At 44.9% G+C, this 24,975-nt stretch overlaps 1 protein-coding gene across 2 annotated transcripts in view; it reads right to left on the bottom strand.

Moving 5' to 3' along the window:
- Positions 1-22,434, bottom strand: part of Fa2h (fatty acid 2-hydroxylase) — a 50,938-nt gene extending 28,504 nt beyond the window's left edge. For both annotated transcript variants that reach the window (XR_007343566.1, XM_048792357.1), the window contains exon 1: positions 21,880-22,434. Coding sequence is in view for 1 of the 2 variants with exons in the window: in XM_048792357.1 (XP_048648314.1) it covers positions 21,880-22,149 (270 nt within the window). In the remaining variant the exon portion in view is untranslated. The remainder of the gene's footprint in view (positions 1-21,879) is intronic.
- Between the last annotated feature and the right edge of the window lie 2,541 nt (positions 22,435-24,975).

Raw genomic sequence — 24,975 nt, 5'->3', positions numbered from 1 at the left:
TTAACTTTTCATTTTTTTTTATTTTTTTTTTGATTTTTGTTTTTTTTTTATACTGGGAGTTGGACCCAGATGTGCTTTACCACTGAGCCACTTCCCTAGCTCTTTACATTTTTTTATTTTGAGACAATGTCTCATTAAATTGCTTAGAGTTTCACTAAGTTGCTTAGGCTGGCCTTGAACTTGACATCCTCCTGCTTTAGCCTCTGGGGTGGCTGTAATTACAGGCATGTGCTCCCATGCCTAACATAGATGACAAATTCATGTTGTTTAAATTACCTAATTTGTGGTAGTAATGGCGGTACTAGAAAACTAATCCAAGAACTGAATCAGTTTTCCCTGGGATCCAGGCGGGGCCAAGGAAGGAGAGGGAATTCAACCAGGAGAGAGAGCCACACTGAGAAACCTATGCAAGGAGATATGAAGCCAGGGTCTGCATCTTGTCCTCTGCTGCAGGTGGCAGAAATCAGGGTCTGCCTGTCAACATAACCTTCCTACCTGGCCCACCGTGGGGGGACATTCGAGCACATCCCTTCCTAACTCAAAGGCAACACTCTTCCCCTTCCTTTGGGGTCTGAGAAGCCACTCCCCTGTCTTTCCCACTTGGAATGTGGTGCAGGGCAGGCGGCAGAGCCGGGGCCACACAAACTGATGCTCTCTTAGATGCAAACCTTGTTCTGCACTCTTCCCACCTCCACCCCCCCCACACACACACACACATGGTCCTGGGCCAGCCAGGCCACCTTCATGGTGAGCACATGTGGTGGGCATCCCGTTGATATTGACATAATTCTCCCTGAGAAACTGGCAGGAGGCTTTCCATAGACGGGGGAAACTGAGTCACTCATGCAAGATCTCCCAGATGATGGATGGAGGACTCACTGGGAGGTCCCCAAGGGCCTCTGTCTCAGCCCCTAGCCCTCCTCCAGTGCCCAGGCCCTGTCTTCCCTAGAGAGGGTGTGCTTGGAGGGTGCATGGGGGGAGAACAGAGAAGAACAACAGAGAGTCTGCGGTCTGCACCGCAAACAAACAAGTCCAGCATAGAGGAGGCCTGAAAGGAGGCAGTGTGCGGCGGCGGGGGCTGCGGGGGGCGGGGCGGCCGCATAAAGGAATGTTGTTCGAGAAGGCCGGGGCTGGGCACCGAGAGATGGACAGATGGCCTTTTATCCCTCAGCCCGGTTGTGCCTGAAAACCCTTTCTCTGAGATGAGATGGCACCCTGGGCCCCGTGTCCAGCTGCCCCGACCCCCTGCAGCACACCTGGTAGCACACAGATGGACAGCTCAGAGGAAGACCATGAGCAGGGCTGTCCTGAGCCTCATCTGCCTGGAGAGCCCCGTCTTTGTGCTGACAGCCCACCTCCCCGGCCCCCAGGAGCAGGCTCCCGGGGCTGGTGGTTCTGGGGAGCTGGACACAGCCACAACCAAGGCAGCAGAATCCACTTGCTTCCACTTCTAACAGACTGCTCTCTGCCTCACTGGGTCCAAATGTGCAATGGGTCTCAAGCAGGGCAGAGCTCTGGCTACCCTTTTGTGGTGTAGGAAGTGACAAGCCACAGAACCCCCCAAAGCAGGCCTGTACCTGACCCTCCCCACATCACTGCAAGTCCATAGCTCTGCAAGGCCACCATCCGTATTCATGGGAGGAAGAAGGACAAAAAGGAAATAAGTAGGAAGCTTGTGCCTAAGATGTGACCAACTGCTCTTGCTCAGGAATGTGGAGAGGAGGACAGGAAGACAGTGCCAGTCCCCTGGGACCTGGTATTGCTTCTGCTCATAAAATGAACTGTTTTGAATGCCAATGCCTGCAAACTCACCCTCCGAAACAGAAGCCAGTGTAGGTGGGCAATCCAGGACATCAGAAAAAAGGGACAGCCAAGCATGGTGGCAGATGCCTGTAATCCCAGTGGCTCAGGAGGCTGGGGCAGGAGGATCGCGAGTTCAAAGCCAGCCTCAGCAAAAGCAAGGCACTTAGCAACTCAGTGAGACCCTGTCTCTAAATAAAATACAAAATAGGGCTGGGGATGTGGCTCAGTGGTAGAGTGCGCCTGAGTTTAATCCCTGGAACCAAAAAAGATAGAAAGAAAGAAGAGAAAAAGGGGGTCAACAGCCTGAAAATACTAAATTACTGCTTGAAACTGCCAAAGTACCCCTACAAGTTTCTGTGCTATTATTCTGATTCACGTGGGCTTGGTGAGGGCGAATGCAAGGAGCTCTCCGAGGCTTACCTTCTGGATTCTTCTGAATAAAATCCTGCCTCTCCCTGCAATGGCAGGGTAGGAAGGAACTGGGCTGCAACTGTGATGGGAACATCAGAGCTTGCAGGGCACAATCTCTTCAGAATGCATCCTTTTGCAGACTTGATGAGACCAAGTCTGGCTGACTGCAATCGCTCAGGACCTGGACCACAAAGCCCCTCTGAGAGGCTCACAGGACATGCTACCCGCAAGGAAAACACACTGATGCCATCTAAACACATCATCTCCTCACTGGCCCAGCTTTCATAATAAAACAATATATTTCAGATCTATCATGTAAGGCTCTGAGTTCTAAGGGTGATGCCCTCCGTGTTTTTATTTCACTAATTTTTAAAGGAGAAAGGAAGCCATCAATCTTTAAATAACCTTACATCATGGTTTCAGAAGCAATAATCCCAAGTATGCCTTTCATACTCCATTTAAGAAAGAAAAATAATTGTTGTTTTTGCCATTTCTTTACAAAATGGCAAATGATTTACAAGAAACTATAATAGTCACTGAACCGTTTTGTTAAAAAAACAAAAACAAAAACAAATCACAACAACAAAGCAACTTGCCTCACACCTCACTACTACTTTTTGGGAGGTGGGTATTAAGGATAGAACTCAGGGGTGCTCTACCACTGAGCTACCTCGCCAGCCCTTTTTAATTTTTATTTTTAAACAGGGGCTCACTCAGTTGGCCAGGCTGTCCTCAAACTTGTGATCCTCCGGCTTCAGCCTCTGGAGTCCCTGGGATTACAGGTGTGCACCACCACGCCCAACCAACTACTCCTTTTTATGGATTTAAACAATGTCTACCTCGTGTTCAGCCCTGCAATCCTTCCCTTTTATAATGGAGGATGTTTATACTGATAGAGGTCAGATGACCTGTCTCAGTGACATGGGTGGATCTAGAACACAAGACTCTTGGACTGCTTGAGACCCATTGCACAAATCTAAACCTTGCTGGATCTGCACAGTGCATCCTAGAACGAGGGACAGCTGGTGACAGTGAGCCCTACAACAGGGACACCTGGTGATTCCTGATGAGCTACAGTATCTCCTCCTAATTTCCTATGGGTTAGTATGAAATATGTCAAGAGCTTTGTAAGGTTTTGAACAACCAATAAAAAAATAATAAAGAAAAAAAAATTCCTATGGGTTAAGCACCATGTTTTAGACATATCACCGTGTTAGTACCTCAGGCCCAGGGGATAACTTCTCTGAACAACCCCAGGACAAGGTGTCCTTCACCTGTCTGACATGGCCACAAGTGACAGACATCATCATTAGTATGTGTCAAGCAAAGAAGGCAAGAGTGAGCCATTTCTGAATGATGCATGGACACCATCCTGGAACAGAACCACCCCTAATCTAGGGGCCATTATGCCAGAGAGAAAAAGCCAGGAGTCCTGGGCCACAGCGCTAGATCAGTGCTGCCCAACAGACTTTCTTATAATGATGAAAACATTCTATCTTTGTGCTATTATAGTAGCCAATAGCCCCTACTGAACCTTGGAAATGTGGCTGGTGTAACCAAAGAGATGACTTCTTGATTTAATTCTATTTTTCTTTTTTTTTTTTTTTCGTTGGTGCTAGAGATTGAACCCTTAGGGCCTTGTGCATTCGTAGGCAAACACTCTACCAACTGTAGCTTATATCCCAGCCATTAATTTAAATTCAAATAGCCTACATGTGGATTGTCAAGCCTCTGGATCCATCAGTTCACTGTACTATTTGAAATCTTATCTTNGCTTCCTCTAAAGCTGATTGTTGCAAATGGAGGGAGGAGGAGGCCCAGGCTCACCCTTCACTAGGCCTTGCTAGGCCTCTGGTTCCTTTGGTGCCTGTCACCCAACTCACCCAGGGCCTTGTGCATTCGAGGCAAACACTCTACCAACTGAGCTATATCCCCAGCCCATTAATTTAAATTCAAATAGCCACATGTGGATTGTAAGCTCTGGATCCATCAGTTCACTGTACTATTTGAAATCTTATCTTGGATGATGATTTCTTGGCATCTCCAACCTGACATGTCCCCAGGGAACTTGAAAGTCCCATCCCAAACCTGGGCCCCCATCCCAGTATTTATCATTTCCATAAATCAAACCACCCAGTTGCTCAGGGCAAAATCTTGGCATCACCCTCAAGTTCTCCCTTTCCTCAATGTCGACATCCAATCCATTAGCAAATTCTAGTAGTTCTATGTCTAAGGCAATTGCTAATCTCCCCCATCCTCATGGTCACCCAGTTTAGGCCAGCATACCCTCCAGTCACCTTGGCAACACTGATGGCCTTTAACTCTTTCTGATTCTACTCTTGACCACCTGCAATCTATCCTCCATATAGCAACTAGAACTATCTAAGAAAATAGTTTTTCTTTATTATTTTTCTTTATTACTCCTTTAGCCTTCTGCATAAAACTTTCCAGGGGCTGCCTATTGCCCTCTGAATAAAACCTAAATCCCTGTGACTCATGAACCTCACCAAGATAGGGCGCTGGCTCACCTCTCATTTCACCTCTCTCCACACTTCCTTACTCACACTGTCTGGCAACACAGAGCCCCGTCTTGGTCATACCTCAGGACCTTTGCACCTTTGTGACAGCTCCTTTTTATCCACCAACCATTGACTCCTTAGAGACGCCTTCCCTGATAACTCCCATCTGAGCCATGGCTGCCACTTTGCCACAGCCCCTCTCCCCGGTCTAAAGCATATCATCTAGTCCATTATTTCACTGTGTAATACACATGCAGAATATTTATATTCTGTTATAGCACTTGCTACCACTCTGAATTATTGTGTCTACCTCCTTCCACTGATAGGTTAGCCTCTTGAAGGTAGAAATCTTTTTATTCATAGCAGCAAGCACAGTGCCAAGCACAGAAGGGAAGTCCACTGTGTTTGTGGTTGCACAGCAGAAGGCATGGTGAGAGGAAGGCATCCCTGTGAGCCCTTGGGACCATCTGGGGTGTTGGCCAGCCTTGTCTTTGGAGTCTGTTCTTCCCCAACCAGGGTGAGTGTCTCAGGTCTAGAGTTGCACCTGTGCACGTGCAGTCAGGATGAGGGCCCACAGGCCCTGGTCATAGGGAAGGGGCAACTCTGAGAGAAGAGAATGCCCTCATGCCCCTCTGAGGATATGGACAGGACCCCCATAGGGTCTAAACACATAGCAAGTCCGGCTTTGAAAACATCCTACCCTCAACACCTAGCAGAAATCTACCCCTTTCTTAGCAGAAGCTGGAACGGATTCCATTTGATCAACATGTTCTGTTTTACAGATCCCATGTGGTCTCACTACAACCACACGCAATCCTGTGGGGGAGCCAGGGTGAAATGACAGGGGAAAATCACAAGGTGAAACAACATACTCAAAGTCACACAGTTAAGAAGATGCTAAGGCAGGAGTATGGCACAGACTCTGGGCTCCAGATCCCGGGCCCCCTCCTCTGTCCTACAGGGCAGCAATGTGGGCTGCCTGGGCCATGTTCATCTTGCAATTGCCCTGCACCAAGCTCCATACTGCGAATTGAGGATGTGGACCCTTTTAATTTTTACTTTATTTTTTATTTTTGATACAGGGTCTCACTAAGTTGCTTAGGGCCTTGCTAATTTGCTGAGGCTGGCTTTGAACTTGCAATTCTTCTGCCTTTACTTCCTGAGTCATTGGGATTATAGGCATGAGTTACCATGCCCAACTAGGATGCCAATTCTTTGATGACCCCATGGAACCTGCCCACCTGGCCACCTGTAGTTTTCCCATCCCTAGTCTTCCTCTTGCCCTTGGCCCTTAGCCTTCTAATACAGTAGGTCACAAACACTATGGTGCTCCTGAGTCACATGGAATACTTATTGAAACACAGATTTCTGGGATCTTGCTTTGAGAGATTCTGATTTTATAGGTTTGGAAAGTGGTCCAAGAATCTTTTTTAATATCACCATATGCTAAGTAACTCTTTAATTATGTTTTCTTTTTCACTCAAGTGAAGTATCAAACTCTTCCCATGAACCTTCAAAATTGTAACCTCTGTCACCACTGGGTCATCTTTCTGAAATATAACATAGTTCATATTCACATCCATCTAAGCTGTTCAAGTGGCAGAATCCATGTAGTAATATCTAGACTGGGTGGAATAGCATTTCCTCCCAAAGCATGTCCTCTGAGAGCCAGTGAATGTGGCTTTATTTAGAAATAAGACCTGTGATGTCATCCAGTTAAATGAGGTCAGACTGGACCAGGGTGAAATCTCACTTCAGGATGACTGGTGTCTTCGTAAGAAGAGTATAATGTGGATACACGGATGTGGAGCCACAAGAAAGAACACCTTATGAAGATGTACGCAGGGACTGATGGGACAGGTCTGTAAGCCAGGGATAGCAGAGCCCTGCCGGAAGCTGGGAAAGACCTGGTACAGGTCAGGGGTTCCAGAAAGAACCAATGTTGTTGATATCTTTTGTCAGCTGCCCAGCCTCTAGAACTGCAAGAAAATAAATTTCTGTTGTTCTAAGCCATTCAGTGTGTGGTGCTTTGTGCAGCCCTAGAAAACTAACACAGCATCATTGGAAATGCGATCCTTTGCTGCAAATAACCATTTGCGTGCTATTATTTTATTTTCCCACATTTCCTTTAAGAACATATTTGTGAGTGGGTCAGGGGTGCAGCTCAGTGGTAGAGTGCTTGCTTGCTTAGCAGGCGTAAGGGCCTGGGTTCAGCCCTAGCACACACATGCACGCGCGCACACACACAAATCTGTGATATCTTGATTTCTGCAAGATAACTACTTAATATTTCTTTCAACCTTTTACTATGAAAAATCTCAAATATGCAGCAAAGCTGCAAACATTTCACTATGAATACTTACTTGCATCCCCTGTACTGAATTTCCCCATTCACATTCTATTATTTCTTTTTAAAAATAATCCTTAAAAGGCATGTGTATACCAACACGTAACTCCTGAAATTGTGAGGTCACATCCTTAGATGTGAAAATGAAATCTGTGCCAAGTTTATTTATCTCTCCTTTTACCCTCATGGAGTATCTATTGATATAGTAAAAAAAAAAAAAAATGTACTGACCTTAACTAAGGCTATAGAAGTTTTAACAACTTTATCTTCTTGTAACCAGTGTTCAAATCAAGATATAGAATATTTCCACCACCCCAGAAAGTCCCAGAAATCAATAAGCTTTCATGCAATTCTAATGAGGGAAACAGAAAGTAAGTGGGGGAATATATTTCTCTTGGCCAGAGGGTCAAGAAGTTTGAGATTTACGGGGCTGTTTTTTTAATATCACCATATGCTAAATAACTCTTTAATCTCCAAGAGAGGTACCAGGCTCCCTGCTAGCAAACATGACTGCTTTCTGGTTCTCCTGGCCTCTGGCCATCCCCACACACATCCAACCTGACCTATGGGCCTCTCCTCCAAACACAGACTATAAACATTGAGCAGGAAGGGTGCACAGAACCTCCCCCCCCCCATGCTGAGCTCAAGGGCAAGGCTGCTTCCACATTCTCCTTTCACACCCCTCCCTATCTGTGCATTCCCCAGCTGGAATTGCTCTCATTCCATGACTGCCTGGACAGCCCCCACTTTGGACCCTCCTCCATCCCTCACCCATGGGTTCCCTGACTGGGGCCTACATCTGCATGGGGTTCCTCCCTTGCTCTGGCTTTCCGACCTCAGGGTCCCAAGCAAGCTGGGCAGCCCCAGCCTCTGAAAGTCAGATTCAACTGTGTCCCCAAAGCCAGCAATGTGACCGAGGATGAATCTTGGCTCTTACCCTGCCCTTTGCCTTTTCCAGTGAAGCATAATCTTGGCTAAATTGAAAGTAGGAAAAAACAAGTGAATGTTAAAAACCTAATAAAAAATTAGTGATCCCATTGGCCCAGAATACTACAAAAATAGTTTTTAAAATATACGTAAATGATTGATATGTGGTAAAGGTGTCTTTTAAAAAATAGGAAAAAGATTATTTCATAAATCTACTAGGGCAACCAGTTAGTCATTTGTGGGGTGGGGGGGAAACTTCAGGGAAGTAAAACATTTAGAACAAGGAAAAAACATTAAGCAGAAACTTGTTAGAAGGATGCTGAGAGTTTCTTTAAGTATAAAATCTTAAAACAGGGAGGTCTTTCTAAGAATGATCAAACTGGGATGTTTTAACTACATGGAAAATTTCAAAGCTTGTATGGAGAAAAAATATTGACCAAATCAAAACATAAATGAAAAGTGAAGGGAAAAGAGTAAATTAGATGATGGAGAAGGGGTTAATATCCTTTATACCTAAGGAGTGATCATAAATCAATAAGAAAAGGCAACCAGGCAATCAGAAGCTGGATGAAGGCTATAGATACGTGCAAATAATTCAGAAACATGAAAAGACATCACACCTCTCTTATACATTCTATAAATACAAATTTAACCAATGAACAACTTTTTTCACCTATTGGCAAAGGTAAAAAATACTGATAACATACATCATTGGCAAGAGTGTGGAGAAACAGACATTCTTAGACATTTTGAAGGGAGTTTAAATTGGTTTAAATTAGAGGGCAATTTGGTAATATCCATCAAAATGTAAAGTGCATATTATTTGAATCTAGAAATTTCAAACCTAGGACTATATTTTACAAACTTATTTGCACTTCTATGCAAAACCACTGTGTAAGGCTGCAATAAGTAGAAAATCGATAGGAAAAGCTGTTTAAAAAGAATGAAGTAAATGGATTCTTTTTCCTCTCCTACTGATATTGTTAAAAAGTACAAAATATGACTTTAGGCAAAAAAGCAGCAGTTTGTGGACCAGAATGTATCATATGGTTTCTTTTTTTTTAATTTTTTAGTTTTAGGTAGACACAATATCTATATTTTTTATTTTTATGTATTGTTGAGGATCGAACCCAGCGCCCTGTGCATGCCAGGCAAGTGCACTACCACTTGAGTCACATCCCCAGCCCCTCATATGATTTCTTTATGCTATAAATAAAGGAAGAAGGGCTGGGGACATAGCTCAGTCGATAAAGTGTTTGCCTCACATGCACAAGGCCCTGAGTTCAATACCCAGCACCACAAAAAAGAAAGGAAGAAGACTGTGTGTGCACACATGGAATATTTCTGGGAGGCTGCACAAGACGTTATTGACCTTATTTATAGAGGGCTTAGGGTGGGAGATATATTCCTTTATTTAAATTTTGTAAACTATATATAACTATGAGAGAGAAAAAGGTGGGATTCTACAGTATAATTTTCATCAACTATCCTATCCTCACCCTGGTAAATGGAAGACTGCTGAATATGATAAGCCTTTAACAACTCTAATGAGATGTCCTTAGCGAGTATCGATTAATGTTAATTAAAACCAGAATTTCTGGCTGGGCATGGTGGTCCACACCTGTAATCCCAGCAATTTGGGAGGCTAAGGCTGGAGAATGGAAAGTTCAAGGCTAGTCTGGGCAATTTAGTGAGATCCTGTCAAAATATAATAAAAAACACAAAGGGCTTGGGATGTATCTCAGTGGTAGTATCCCTAGGTTCAATTCCCTGTACCAGCGGGGAAAAAAAAAAGACAGAAAACAGGGGCTGGGGTTGTACAGGTGAGGCACTGGGTTCAATTCTCAGCAACACATTAAAAAAATAAATAAATAAAAATAAAGGCATTGTGTCCACCTATAACTAAAAAAATTTTAAAAAACAAAACAAAACAAACAAGCAAAAACCAGAGAGGGAGGGGATGCTGGGGAATGAGACTGATCAGATTATATTGTATGTGCACATGAATATGCCATAATAAATTCCACTACTGTGTATAATTAAAATACACCAATAAAAAAATAAACAGTTATGGGACACAGTGGACTGGAAACAGTCCAGGACCATGTTCCTTCTTGGCACTTTTAGCAGGTACTGTATCCTATATCTGGAACAGTCCAGGGGAACCCTCTGAAGGCCACAGATCTTGGCTACGTGTGAGGCTCAAAGCCAAGTGGCTCCCTGCAAACTCTGCTGTCATCACTGGCTGCCTGGCTCTGCACCAAAGTTCATGCCTTCCCTTGGTCCTTTGCCTAGCAGGTCCTGTTCCTTCCTCTGTGCCTGGCAGGTTCTCCCTTGACCCAGCTTCCAGGACCTTGATATCTACTCTGGAACATCTTTGATGCCCTTAGCCTAGAACAGAGACGGTATTTAGAAAAGGTTGCAACTAGGAGTCAGAACTCCAGGAGTAATTTCTTTCCATAAGGGAACTTCTGTCAGTCTTTACTTTAAATTCATATGTACATAGTACAGCATGTGTTACAGTCATGACATATAAATCTTCCTGCAGGACCTCTTCCCCAGATCAGAGCAACCGCCATCTTGGAAACAGCCTGATATTGACTGTTGAGATGGGCTGACAGGCCCATTGGCTGGGATCAGCTTGACTCCATGGGGTCAAGGTGGAGGAGGAACTCTCCTTTGGAGGGAGTTCAAGCACGGGGGAAGCAGCAGCAAGAAGTGTCCACTCCTTTATTCCCTTCCGCTAACGGCTCTGCTCTTAAGCCTGCTTGATGCACTCCAGTGTGTCACCAGCATGTACTTCAATGATGTTTTGTAAAGAACACAAACAAGGGAAACCCAAATAGAAAGGACTTTAGAAATTCCCTCCCTTCCCCTTGGAGGGTCACCTCTGCCAGCCTGACATTCCAGAGGTAATGGCAGTCTTGGGTAGTGCTGCTCAGAGTCACCACCACAGTGGCTTGACACCTTGCACCTGGTAGAGTAGCAGGGCCCCTGAATGAAGCATGTTCTACCTCATGCAGATGGACTCACATCTTGAGGGCAATTGTCACCTCCCAGGTGTCCCCTCTTGCTCTCTGTGGGTCTGGGAGAGCTCTGGTGAAGACAGGATACCAGGCAACCTATGTCAAGTTTTTGGAAGGAGCTGAGGGTCTGAGGGCCAACAAAGTCACCTTGCCCTGAATAGCCCCCTGTGACACACAAAGTGGACAGGAACCTTAGCTCAGCAACTGTCTTCCTGATCTGGCAACCCCTTTCCACATTTAACAGGAGAGAGACTTGTTCACCTCCCTGCACACCCCTGCTCCTCCACCTCAGCTTAGGCCAGACACTAGTGACGGCCAAGCAAATCAGACTAACCTCTGGAACATCAGGCCCCTTGGGGAGCATTCTGGGGGCCACAAATCATTGTCATTTCAGGCGCCCCACAGATGTGGGATGTCTCACAGGCCCTATCGCTCATAAAGGAAGTAATTCTCCAGCCTGGTTCAACTAAAATGGCCTAAATTCAAGACTCCAGGGTGCAGCTGCAGTAAATAAGGATCCTTACAGTGCCTATGAGTCCAGAGGTATCTTTTCAAGCCAACACATCACCCCTTTTTGCAATTTGACCTCCAGCCCCTCATGCTATGGAAGGGCAGCTGCCAGGAGATTGGGGTGTTTGACCCTCAGATTAATCAGTAACTGAACATGCAGGGAATGAGTCATGAGTTGGGGGAAGGAGTGCCTGCTCCACTCTGGAAATCTCCCTCACACAAGTGCACACATCACCACGTGTCATCCCAGAGACAGAGGCAGTTGATGAGGTCCAGAAAACAACCAGGTCTAGCCTAAAGATTCTTCTGTCTTCAGAGGCCTGACCTCAGTCTCATCAGAGAACCTAAATTGTTCCTTGTCCCTCTGAGCTTCAAAAGAAAAGCCTTTGCACTTCCTTGATTTAATCTCAGGCTGAAGAACTCTCCCTAATGGGTACAGAATGGAAATACCAGTCACCCAGGAACCCGACATTCCAGGATCTCTTTGAGTTACAGGTTTCTTCATTTGCCCTACCCATGTGAAGAGTTCAAATGGAAATCTCAGGGAAATATTTTTAAAAATGTAAATCACTATATAAACTTAAGGTTCGTTACTGTTAGTTCTACAAGGGTCATTGTCATCCAAGTGCTCTGTAAGTCCTTAAAGATTCAAGTTGCAAAGGGCAGCAAAGATCATGAGTCATTTGATGACATAAATTCAGTTCCTGGTCACACACTGACCACCTCCTTTCCCAACTCTGCCCAGCCCATCTAGGCCAAGTGTTCTCTCTTTTAATGGTCGGAGTTGCTATTGTCGGACAAAATGCAGTGTAACAGGGGGCTGGGGTTGTGGCTCAGCAGTAGCACACTCGCCTAGCACGTGCAAGGCACTGGGTTCAATCCTCAACACCACATAAAAATAAATAAATAAAGGTATTTAAAAAAAATGCAATGTAACAGAATGCAAAGCGAAACTGAAAATCAACATCAAAATATCAAAATTTCATGAATTCAATGAAAGCCACAGAGAACTATTTGACTCACAACTCCATTGCCAAATAAGGATCTGGCAAAGTTAGGCCAGTTAACACCAGAAGATAGGTGGGTATTCAACAAAGGATGAGGCCCTTCAAAAGAGACTGACCTGCTTATCAACGGATCAAGAGACTCTCCACCCTTAGTTACCTTTGCTTGACTGGCTTTACAATCGTGCTGTGAATGTCCAAAGTGGAGTTTTGAACATCATATTGTACTTTGGTACAAATTTGTCAGAAAAAAGGCAACATCTGTATAAAAACAATACTACTTGACTTATTATCTTTCAAGAATGGGTGCACAACTGCCATCTTCATCCTGAAGACAGTCCCACCCTCCATAGCAACCTTTTGCATATATGAGGGTGGTCCCCAAGATGGCATCACCACCTAGTCTTCACTGTGTAGGTATGTTCTAAGATTCTCCCACGACAAAACCCCCTACCGGCACACCTCTCAGGACTTTTCCCCATGGTTCAGTGACACATTTACTTTTCCATGTATTTTTCAGAGATAATCCATTGCCATCCCCCAATCTCTAGTCCCATTTTCCATGAGATTTTTGGTTTTCATTTAAGGTAGAGTCACTTTAAGAGACCTTTAATCCCAGTCTTCCAGGTCTCTTCTACTTAGGTCCGAGGAACAGCTGAATGTTTTCATAGTGCCCTGTGTCCAATCAACTTAAGCCGTATACCCTCGGCACTCCAGAGGACTTGTCTGGGATGAGAAAGCAAGCACCCGGGAAGCCAGGCTGGTCTGGCCTTTCCTCTGATTTAGGATAATATAGGATCACAGAAGCTACCTTTATTCTGTCCAGTGTAGGGGCTTCTCATTCTACCCCAGCAATGGCCTTAACTGACTTAAACTGAACTGACTTAAACATCTGAGGTTGGTCTTTGATCTTTGTGAATAAATGACGCCCTGTTCCATGAACTTCCATTATTACATAAGGAAATCCCTATTCTGGAGTAACTAAGGAGGTTGTTACAAGTTACTAGCATTTGGAATTCACAAATGAAAACCAGCCATTCCTAGAAACCTCCTAAAAACTTGGATTCCATTTTTCATTAGGAAGCCTTAGCAATGCCAAAAAAAAAAAAAAAAAGTCCTATTGGGCATAGGAAAATGTAGAGAACGAGAATTCTATCTACTCTTCATCTTCAAGGAGAAAGTATGACTAATTCTCTTAGATAATTATCAACCAAGTGTTTTGGAGATTGTATGGCTGGCTCTGTGTAATCCTGTGTACTTGCAACAATGGAATTTTTGGCTTCTAATCTTTTTTCTTTTTTTTCTTCTTCTCCCTCCCCCTCCTCCTCCTTCTCCTTCTTCTTTTCCTCCTTCTTCTTTTTGATTAGGACTGGGGATTTAACCCAGGGACATTTATACCACTGAGCTATATCCCCAATAGGAACTAAAAAAAACTTTTTAATTTTTTTATACTTTCAATTGAAGGAGATGCTTTCTCATTTTTAATATTTATTTTTTAGTTGTAGTTGGACGAAACAATCAATCAATCAATCAATCAATACCTTTATTTTTTTAATTTTTACATGGTGCTGAGGATTGAACCCAGGGCCTCACTTGTGCTAGGCAAGTGCTCTACTGCTGAGTCACAACTCCAGCCCCTCTCTTTTTAATTTTGAGATGGGGTCTTGCAAAGTTGCCCAGGCTGGCCTTGAACTTCTGATTCTCCTGCCTCAGCTTCCTGGGTAGCTGGGATTATAAGTATGTGCCACTGCCACTGGGCCTGGCTGATAGTTTTCTTACAACAGGACTTTAAAACGTCTTGGATGCAATGTAGTTCAAATATGTTAAAGCAAGTTCTCCCAAATTTGGTTGCCTGGTACTGCTATTTAAATACACTGCAATCTACTATTCAAGGTAAGAAAACAAAGTATTTGGATAATTCTGCTTTGCGCAATGCCTCATAATATAAAATCCCGAGTCTAAGGTTTATATTTCTCAGTTATAAGCTTTATGAGTACTGCTAGTACAGAGTTTCTCGTTTCCCGATTTTTAAAAATATTTATTTATTTTTTAGTTGTACTTGGACACAATACCTTTATTTTATTTATTTATTTTATGTGGTGCTGAGGATCGAACCCAGGGCATCACACGTGCTAGGTGAGTTCTCTACCAATAAGCCACAACCTCAGCCCCCCGATTTTTTTTTTATTATTATTACAACAGAGCTCTTTTTCCATCAGAGAGAAGAGCTGGTGGGGAGAGTGGTTGTTAAAGTCATCTGCCCACTTCAGATGAGTAGATTAGAGAAGACTTTGAACCACTGCCCTGAGATAATACAAGCTTTAGAGAAATTTACATGAAAAGACACCAGAAAAATTAAACAGGACTGGAAACCCAGGCAACCTGGGTCACGGCTATGCATACCATTGGACACTGACAGCCACAGCCCTATGAGCAATATGGGCCCTTGGTTGGTGTTTTCCAAGGTCAACTTGACTCTATCTCTTGTAGAGACTGCCTGGCATGGAAGATACTCTGCTTACTCTGACCTTGACTAAGGGCAAAGGTGGAAATGAGTGAGTCCCTTGCTAGCCCTCCCTCCTTCCCAGCAGCTCTCTACTCTTCCAGCTAATAAACAGAAAAGAGATTTTTAATTATTTTTTTACATTTTAATTCCTGGAGCATCTTGTGTATACCAATATTATCGCTTTCTTTTTTCAATTATGCACATAGCTGAGTTTTCCACGCAGCTCATTCATTCATTTATTCAAATATCTTTTTTAGTTCCTATTGGTACTCACCAGTGTGCTGGTGTGTCCTAGAGAAACCCAGATGAATCAGACAATTCCAGTCCTCACAGAGTTTATGGTTCAGTAGAGAAGAGAGCAGAGAAGATCAGACACATAGTGAAAGTACATTAAATAAGGAAGAATGTTACGAATGATATAAAAATAGGTAAAGTCCTATGAGAATTTGGGAGAAGGAGAAACGGTTCTAGATGAGGAGGTAAAGGAGATTCTGTGTGGAAGACAAAGCATCTGAACTGGACTTAAAAGTTACAGCAATGGGGAGCCCTTGAAGACTTAGAGGCATGGCCATCATTCAATCGAGTGCTCTTTAAAAAGCTTCACAGGCAACAGGGTGCAGAAGAGACATGCCCAAGACACTGCCGCACTGGGCATAATGGGGCACTTGCCAAAGCAGGGTAATAAGGGGAAATGCTCCATAAGGGAGAACAAGGATCCTGAGGACTGGCCTGTCATCTCAGTTATTGGCTCTTTTTTTTTAATTATTTGTTCTTTTTCATTATACATGACAGTAGAATGTATTGACATATTATACATACATGGAGTATAAGTTCCCATTTTTGTGGTTGCACATGATGTGGAATTACACTGGTCGTGTATTCATATAAGAACATAGAAGAGTAATGTCCGACTCATTCTACTGTCTTTCCTATTCCCATTCCCTCTCCCTTCCCTTCATTCCCCTTTGTCTAATCCAGTTTACCCACCCCCCACCGCTTATTGTGAGTTAGCATCCACAGATCAGAGAGAACATTTGGCTTTTGATTTGGGGGGATTGGCTTATTTCACTTAGCATGCTAGTCTCCAGTTCCATCCATTTACCGGCAAATGCCATAATTTCATTCTTCATTATGGCTGATAAGTTACTGGCTCTTGACCCTTCTTTCTCCAGCTACTACCTGTCTTTTCTCTTCACCGGCCTATGAATTCCTTAGGTCAGGGCAGGCAATGGCGGTAGTTACTGTTAAGAGGAAAACACTGATGACCTTTGAGGCATGATACTGAGTGAAGGAGGCTGGGCAGCCGAGTGCATGATTCCATCTCTGTGCAGTTCATAGACAGGTGCAAGTGGTGACAATGGTGAGCACAGTGGCCGCCTCTGGGAGGTGCCGTTGGCTGGGAGGAGGCAGGAGCCCACCATAGGTGTTGAGACGGCCTTACATCTGAATCTGGGTGGTGGTGACAGAAGGGCTACCTGGGTTTAAAAAGTCACCAGGCTGTACATTTAAGCTTTGTTCACTTTTCTGGGAAATGAGAAGCAAGAGAGACCAGGAATGGAGACTCAGAAGAAAGGATGAGCAATACAGGTGGTATGGTAGGCAGATTCCCTCCCTCTTGTCTGTCCCAATGGGGACATTGTCTGGAACCTGTATGTTACTTTACTTGTCAAAAAGCACTTTACAGATGTGATTAATTTAAAGATCTTGCGATGGAGGATTATCCTAGAGTATCTGGGTGTGCCCATTGTAATCACAAGGTACTTATAAATGGAAGATGGAAACAGAAGAGTCAGAGTAGGAGATGTGATGATGGAAGAGGCAGCCCCGGGGGGCCATGAGTCAAGAAGTACTGGCAGTTGAGATGGTGGATGAGGCTAGAATAGAGCTTCTAGAAGGAACATGGCTCTGCTGCTCATTTCTGACTTCTCTCCTCCAGAACTATAAGAGAATAAATCTGTGTTGCTTTAAGTCACTAGGTTTGTGGTATATAATTATAGGACCAATAGAAAATGGATTCATGCAGAAAACCAAAAGAGTAAGGCATCCAGAATCCAAGCAAGGAAGGAGTAGCAAGCAGAGGCAATGGTCAGCTTGTCAGGAATCACTGCCAGGCCAGGTAAAGTGAGGTGAGAACTGACTACTAGGTTTGGGGAAGTGAAAGTGTTGGCGGTCCTAGTGAGGGCTGCTTCAGTGTCATGGTGGGTTTAGAGACATTGGGGATCTTCTTACCTGTCTACATAAATGAAGACTACATATAGACCAATGACAAGTGTGTGTAACACAAGAAAAAAGAAGAAGGAAAGGGAGGATGATGGGTGCTACTCAGGCATCAGTTTGGGTTACTTCCTGGGAGTCTTTCCAAAGATGGTTACTCTTGTGTTTCTGGGATTTCTGCTTTTTTTTTTTTTTCTGTTTTCCCCCAGAGAAACCTAGTTTCTCACCTTCTCTTTCAACTCTAGGTCTTGAAGCTATTGGCTGAATTCTGGGGGTGATAGTAGGAAGCTCTCCTGGGATCCGTGCTTACTCCAGGGTGGGCATGGAATGCCAGTGACTTGGCCCCTGATGCTCTGTCAGTGGACCCTGGCTTTATCTTCTAGGTAAGACTTGGCTGACACTGCAGCTGGCCACAGCCCGGAGGTCCCAGGCAGGTAGTGAAGGGCGGTGACTGCTGATTGACCAGGCAGGGTCCAACTGAAGGCCCTCTTGTAGGCCAAGTGGATCTCAGTCCCTTTGGACTAGGCAACATCTCATCACCATCCACGCTACAGGTGGGGGCAGTTTAGCAAGTTCCCCCAAGCATCCGCTTTAATCTGAGTTCTCAGCTCAGACCAGCTTTCCAAGTTGAGCTGTGCTGGAGATGCTCTGGGACCTGGGGTAGGGTGGGAACCTCAGGTTTTCCTGCACTTAGATCTCCTCCCTATTGTCCATCCCCATTTAATTACTCAAGCCCTGAAGCTCTGAATGGTATCCCCAAACCTGGCAGAACCACACATGGTAGAATCTGCCGAGTTCCCAGATACTCAGAGACAAACACACTGTGGGATTAGGTCATGGTGACCAGAGACCTTCAGACATCAGGTTACCCCAATACCTGTGGCTGGAGTGTTGTATCTGGGAAATCTTTCTCCACTGTATTCTCAAAGAGAGGACTTTTATCCAGATGGCCTCTGGATAAGACCTCTCGAGGTCTATTTTAATAGTTTTATATTTATTTTAAAAATAGAAATAGAAAGTATGAGCCATTCTCTGACAGTTATCTTTGTGGTGGCAGGTTTGGGCTTGGAAAAGAACTCTGGTGAGATTGTAATGAAAGTTTACTATAAAAATGCACATTCACAGGTTTCTCACATATAATTTCATATCTCTCATCAATTCCAGAAACGATCCACAGAACATAAGGATTAAGATGTCCTGCTCTGCATGTTTTCCAAAGTGTGACATATACTCCACTGGTGGAGCCCAAGCTAATTTAGGGAACACAAGGATAAGCATTTCTATTTTAATAGTTTTACATTTATTTTAAGAGGTATATAAAGTCTATAACTTCACTAGTCTTATCACCTATGGTGAGTAAACGGTAAAATTAAAAGTGAGTTAATATAAATATTAAATATATTAGTTCAAGTGAAATGCCAATTTGGACAGAACTGTGACAGCCATTCATGGATGATTGAAATCTAGAAAACATGGTATCTATCTTGTTGTTCTATTTCTTTTTCAAAAAGTGCTGGTTGCAGCTCAAGAAATAGACTTCATGTCCACAGTTGGAAGAACACTGCTCTTACTGCTTGGTGTGAGGAGTTTGATCCTGCTGACCCCTGAGAGGACAGGGATGATGACAAGAGGGCCAGATTTCCCAGCTCAGCCATGGCCCTTTACTCGCTCAAAGTGGGCAGCTCAGCTTCCCCAAGTTCAAGGCCATGGCCACAGCAGAACTTGTCTCATTCTCCTCACAGCATGTTAGCTCAAACAAGTTTGACTTGTTTTATGTATGTGGCTTCATGTGAGTGTGAATGTGTGTGTAAGTGCGTACATAGAGGGGGGTGGGGCAAAGTGGGGAACAGGGGAAATGAGCAAGGCAGGGGCCTTCTCCTTGGAGGAGCCAGTATGTTCCCGTCCTAGGACCAAGCTAGGGAAGAAGGACCCCTACAGGGGCACCATTTAGAAATGAGCCCCAAACAACAGAGCTAGTCCATGGCACTTACCTCTTGCTCCTCACACTAGAGGAGCAGGTGGGACTTTCACCTCAACAGGTATCAGCACCCCTGGTCCAGAAGGAGATGAGGGACATGGTGAAGGCAGCCTGGGGGTTGCTAGGAGAACTTAGCTAGAGAGAAGAACACGAATGTCTCCTCTCCATCTAGATTTTTCTCCAAAAGGATACCCCATCCCAGATTTTTCCTCTGACCACTTCTCTCCCCAAATTTAAGGAGAACCTTATTCTTTGTACTAGTTTCTAGATTAGAACTCTGTCAACAGAAACTGACAGGCTCTGGAAAATGGGAGGACTGTGGCCATGTGGGTCAAGTTTGGGCCATGAGTTTTTGGTGCACTGTTACCTTTTTAGTTTTCTCCACGTTCTCAGGTTGGGGCCCAGAAATAAGGATGCCTGAGACATGGCCACAGGGTGAGTACAGGGGTAGGAAGCAAATGTGGACTCAGTATTCCCTCTGAGTCCTTCCTGAGGGTCAGGCAAAGCAAGACAAAACCAAACCCCAGTGCTGGGTGGTTGGCACAGTTGGCAGGTGGGGGTCATTCAGAGCAGCTGGCCAGGAGTGACATTCAGAAAGGTACTAAGAGGAAAGGCTACACCTCAAGGCTCCTGTCTGTAGGACACATTACAAATGCAGGTCAGGACCCATGAGCCATCACAAGCCTGGCAGTCTCTAGTATTCTATTCTGATCTCAGTTTTTCTTCTATCTATGGCTAAACCTTCTGCCCCTTCATCAGGACCTGACACCAAGCATCAACTTCCAAGATTAAATTGGGCTCCCACTTCAGAATGCCAAATCCAGGCATTTTATCTTTGGTAGTCTCCCAAATTCGTACCCATCCCCCCCCCATCACAGCCCCTGCAGTACAAGTCATACAGTAGCTTTCTGTCTGGTCTCCTCACAGACCCTTGCGCTCCCTCCATTCATTCTTGGCACTGCAGTAAGGTTACTCATCCAGAGATGCAAATCTGACCATCCCACACCCCTGCTTGAATCCCTTCCCTGACTTCCAATACTTCTATCGTCAAACCCCAAATTCTGAGCACAACTTATTGGCTCTATGTGATCTGGTCTCTGCTGATCCCTGGCCTCCTTCCACAACCTTCTCCTTGCCCACCAGTCTCTGGTCACGCAGGTTTTATTTCTGTCCCTTTCTCTTCAGAGCCTTTGCACATGCTGTTCCCTCTGTCTGGAATGTTCTTCCCAGCACCTGCCTGGCTAAGCCTCACCCATCAGTTAGCTCTCCATGTAAATGTTGCTTTCTCAAGACAGCTTTCTCTGAATCCCTCCCCTCAAGATCTATACTTGATAACACCATGTAATTAAATAATTATCATGTGATTAGTATGCCCCCCCACACCAGCTGATTTATCCTATGAAGGCAGGAACCATATTCTTTTTGTTAATTGGTACCCACCTGTACCTAGCACAGTGCTGTTAACCCATTAAGAAACCAAGTAAGTTACTGAATAAATGCTGAAGAATTAGGCAAGATGGCCCAAAAGGAGCTACCCAGAATAGTGAGTGGCAAAGATATGAAAGCAAGAGCTAGCAGTGGGGAACAACTGTTGGTTTATATACAAGCATGATAGCCCCAGTGTCACCAGTCCTACCGCCCGGCTTGGAGAACAAGGAATCGGCTCACTTCTGACTTGAGTCCACCTGGAGCCCTGTGGATAGGAATTGTGTGCCTTGCCTGCCAATCCTTAGGATGGAGACAAGGTTGATTTTGCAATCAGGTGCACTTGGCTTTTCCACTAACTAAATGTTTGACCTTACACATGTAGTAGTCTCTCTGAGCCTGCTTCCACATCCTAAAATGGGGATAACCAAACCTACCGGATCCACTAAAGGTTTAAATATCACAATGAGCCCGCATTCATTATACAGCAGTGTGCAGCTTAGAACACAGCCTGGGTCCAAAGTGCTAATCCCTTTTCCTCAGCAAAACTGGCAGATGCCTTTCATTTCACTCTTCCACACCCACACCATCATGCAGGATAAGAAATAAAGGGACTTCTGAGGAGTTGGAAGACACGGTCCACACAAAATACTGTGGGGACCTCTCCACCCACCCAGGGAAGCTCTGGTGCAAGACTAGCCTTCCTCCACCCTAGGAAATGCAAGTTAGTTTGCAGAGCTTCGGATGTGTGTCTCTTTGAAGCAGGAATGGGGTGGTATGGGAGGGGAGAACAGATGAGCCTTGAAACCTATAATTCAAACAAAAACTAGAGGAGTTGCAAAGACAGAGAGGCTGATAAGGGAAAAGGAAGGAAAGACTGGAGTTGTTGGGGCTGGAGACAGAAACAGGGATCCAAGTTGTCAGAGTTGGAACAAGTTGGAAGGATCAGGTAACTCGGGGGGTGGACGAATTTGAGGATGGAGGCGGGTTAAGTAGGTAAGGCTGGGAAGGAACACCAAGCTCCTGGTGAAAGGAAGGAGGGCAGTGACCTGTTACCTGGAGAGAAGAGAGGGAAAGCAGAGGGAGGGGAGGGCGGGGGCTGTCACCTTGCGTCCTCCTAGAGGGCAGGTGCTCTGGACTCGCCCTCAAATGGAGAGCTGGGGGAGGGGTGGGAGAGGAGAGAAGGGTGTGACTCCAGTCTGGCAGTACCTGCAGGTCCCCTCGCAGCTCGCCCACGTAGAACTGCTCCAGCCAGCGGCGTGCGTTGTCCGAGTGTCTGTGCGGTGGTCCGTCCAAGTCGGCGCTGATGTCCTGACCCGCCCGCGATCGCAGCAGCTGCTCGCCCCCAGGATGGTGCCGCACGAAGCCGGTGAGGTCGTAGAGGCGGGCCCCGCGGCGGACCCAGCAGGCACCGGCCGCCAGGCGCCGCTGGACCTCGGCGGGTGAGAAGGAGGCGGCGGGGGGCGGAGCGGGGACCATGGTTGGAGACCGGAGCTCGCCGCTTGAAGTCCGGGCGTCTGCTCGGCGGCCGCCCAGCGCGCCTCTAACATCCCGGGAGCCCAGCGGCCGCAACGGGCCCGCCGCCACCGCACCTGCTCATTTGCATGCCGCGCTCCCATTGGCCGCTTCGCGGGACGAAGCTGGAGCTCGGACGGGCCCCCTCCCCATTGGCCCTCAGGAAGACCCGGCGCGACCCGAGTGGGGCGGGCCAAGCGCTGAGCGCTGCCCGCCAGGTGGCCCTGAGCAGGTAGAGGGCGTGCCGGCCAGGTGTGTCCGGTCACAGGAGGAGGGCGGGCGAAGCGAGCGGAGCGGGTGGCTGTCCCGACGGACAGTCAAACACCCTCTGTGGCTTAATCGCCACTGGAATAAGTAACTCTTCTGCTGCAGCTGCAAGGGAGAAATTGACACTATTGGATCCTCTGGCTCTTTGAGTTGCCAAAGAGGGAGAAGCAGGGCGGGCGTCTAGGGTAAGGCGGGTGGGACACTTGCCTTAGGTGTAAAATCGAAGGCATCACCCCGAAACTCAGTAATCACAATATATAAATCTTTTATTTATTATTGTTATTATTTTTTTGTTTTTTAGTTCTCGGCGGACACAACATCTTTGTTTGTATGTGGTGCTGAGGATCGAACCTGGGCTGCACGCATACCAGGCCAGCGCGCTACCGCTTGAGCCATATCCCCAGCCCCCCAGCCCCCCAGCCCTCTTTAAATATTTTATTAGAGTCAGAGTCTCGCTGAGTTGCTTAGGGCCTGGCTAAGTTGCTGAAGCTGGCTTTGAACTTGCAATTCTCCTGCCTCAGCCTCCCTGGCAGCTGGGATTACAGGTGTGCGCCACCACGCCCAGTTAATATTTTAATGTGATAGTTAAAAGAATTATATCGTTGCACAGTCTGAATTACTTACTTAATGATACTGAATTGTACACTTAAAATGACTGAAATGAGGGTGAACTGGACACTTTTTGTGGAACCAAGGGCAGTATATAATGAAGCAGGGTTGTGAAAGTGCAAGGCTGGATCACATTTTTATTTTGAAGTTTGCCTATTTTGTTCATTGTGAATTATTCTTTGTATTACTTTTGAATTCTTCAAATGCTACATTAAAATATTACTTGTCTTGAAACTGAATTTTTTGGCATGCTCTTAAATTTTGCACCAAAGGTCAGTGCCTCATTCTCTCACTCTAGTTGTGGTCCCTGGAAGAGAACTCTGAAGAATAAATAATACTGTCTTTGTTATTAAAAAGTTTGTGGGGTAAAGGCTGCGGGTTGTGTTGAGGGACAGGGCTGAGTGTGTTCATCACAATTTGTTTAGGATAGGACGCAATAGCACACAACTTTACTTGCCTAGCAATGGAGAACCCCCTTGAACTCATGATTGGTAATCAAAGATTTCTGTTTCTGAGGACTGCCCCATCCTGCTGTCCTTTGCCCTTCTCAGGAAAAGGTATCTCAAGATTGTTTCTGTTTATGCCCTATTGGGGCCAGTGGTGTGTGGGAAGCTGGCTCCCATGCCTCAGGGGCCACCCCAACAATAGAAGTGGCCCAAAGTTGGAGTAGCTGTTCTTTCCCTGTCTCCCTTCCAGACCTCTCCTGACTCAGCCTCAGGGAGTAGGCAAGAGTCCTACTGAGTCTATGAATTTACTGTGAAACAGCCACCCATCAGGGCTAGAGGCATTTCATCACTTTGCTCTCTCAAATAGTAAATACATGGTCACCCTCACTCCATTTCCACACCTACTCTATTCCAAATACTCTGCATGTGCCAGAGCAACACTCATAGGTGAACTCGGGTACTTCTGGCCAACAGTATCTGCGGGACACCCCCTTTAGGTTTCTTTCTATTGCCTTAAACTGTCATTGTCTGAAATTGAACAAACAAGCTATTCATCTATTCAGAATTTTAACTCTCACATTTTTTGCCCTAATAATTCCACTTCTAGAAATTTGATCTTGTAGATATACTGTATCAAGATGTATGAATAATACTATTAATAATACTATTATTTGTTGACTAGAAATAGACCAAATATCCATTGTTATGAGAACTTATTAATTCATTATGATATATTTAGACCATGAATTGCCAATTAGAAAGAATGAGATAGATCTATCTGTTCTGATTTGGAACCATCTCCAGGACATTGTAATAGAATACAACAAGAATACTGTGTATAACATGCTAAGGATTAGTTTGGTGTTTTAATTATTCTCTTAAAATATTTTGTACTTAAACAAAAGAGTATATGTAAGTTTTAAAGCACAAATAGCATAATTAACTTCTTTGAATCTGCCTCTCCACCCAAGAGCTGTTACCAAAAACTTGTATCTACTTCCATACTCCAAACTTTCCCTCTCTGCCTCCTGTTTACCAAAAGGTGATGACTGTCCTGACTTCTGTACTTATCTTTCCTTTATTTTTAATTTTTAATATTTTTAACACATCTATGTATATGCCTATGGAAAATATTGCTTAGATCAGCTTGGTTTTAAGTTTTATGAAAATCATTTTTATTGAATGTTTTAACTTTATGTGGCCTTGAATGTTTCACTCAATATTATTTAAAATTCATGCATGTTGTTGAGGGTCACCGCAATCCATCAAAATTGATGGATATTCATGTGATATTCCACTATGTGAATTTATTTGTTCACTTTCCTTTTCCTCTTAACAGAAATTTGAGTTGCTTGTTACTTTACTTCTATTTTTTAAAAATAGTTTTTAATTGTTGATGGATATTTATTTATTTATTCATATGTGGTGCTGAGAATCGAACCTAGTGCCTCACACATGCTAGACAAGT

This window comes from Marmota marmota, unplaced genomic scaffold (assembly GCF_001458135.2).
Source record: "Marmota marmota marmota unplaced genomic scaffold, marMar, whole genome shotgun sequence".
Classification (NCBI taxonomy): domain Eukaryota; kingdom Metazoa; phylum Chordata; class Mammalia; order Rodentia; family Sciuridae; genus Marmota; species Marmota marmota.
The sequence above is the reverse complement of the archived record's forward strand: the minus strand, read 5'-3'. Positions and strand labels throughout refer to the sequence as shown.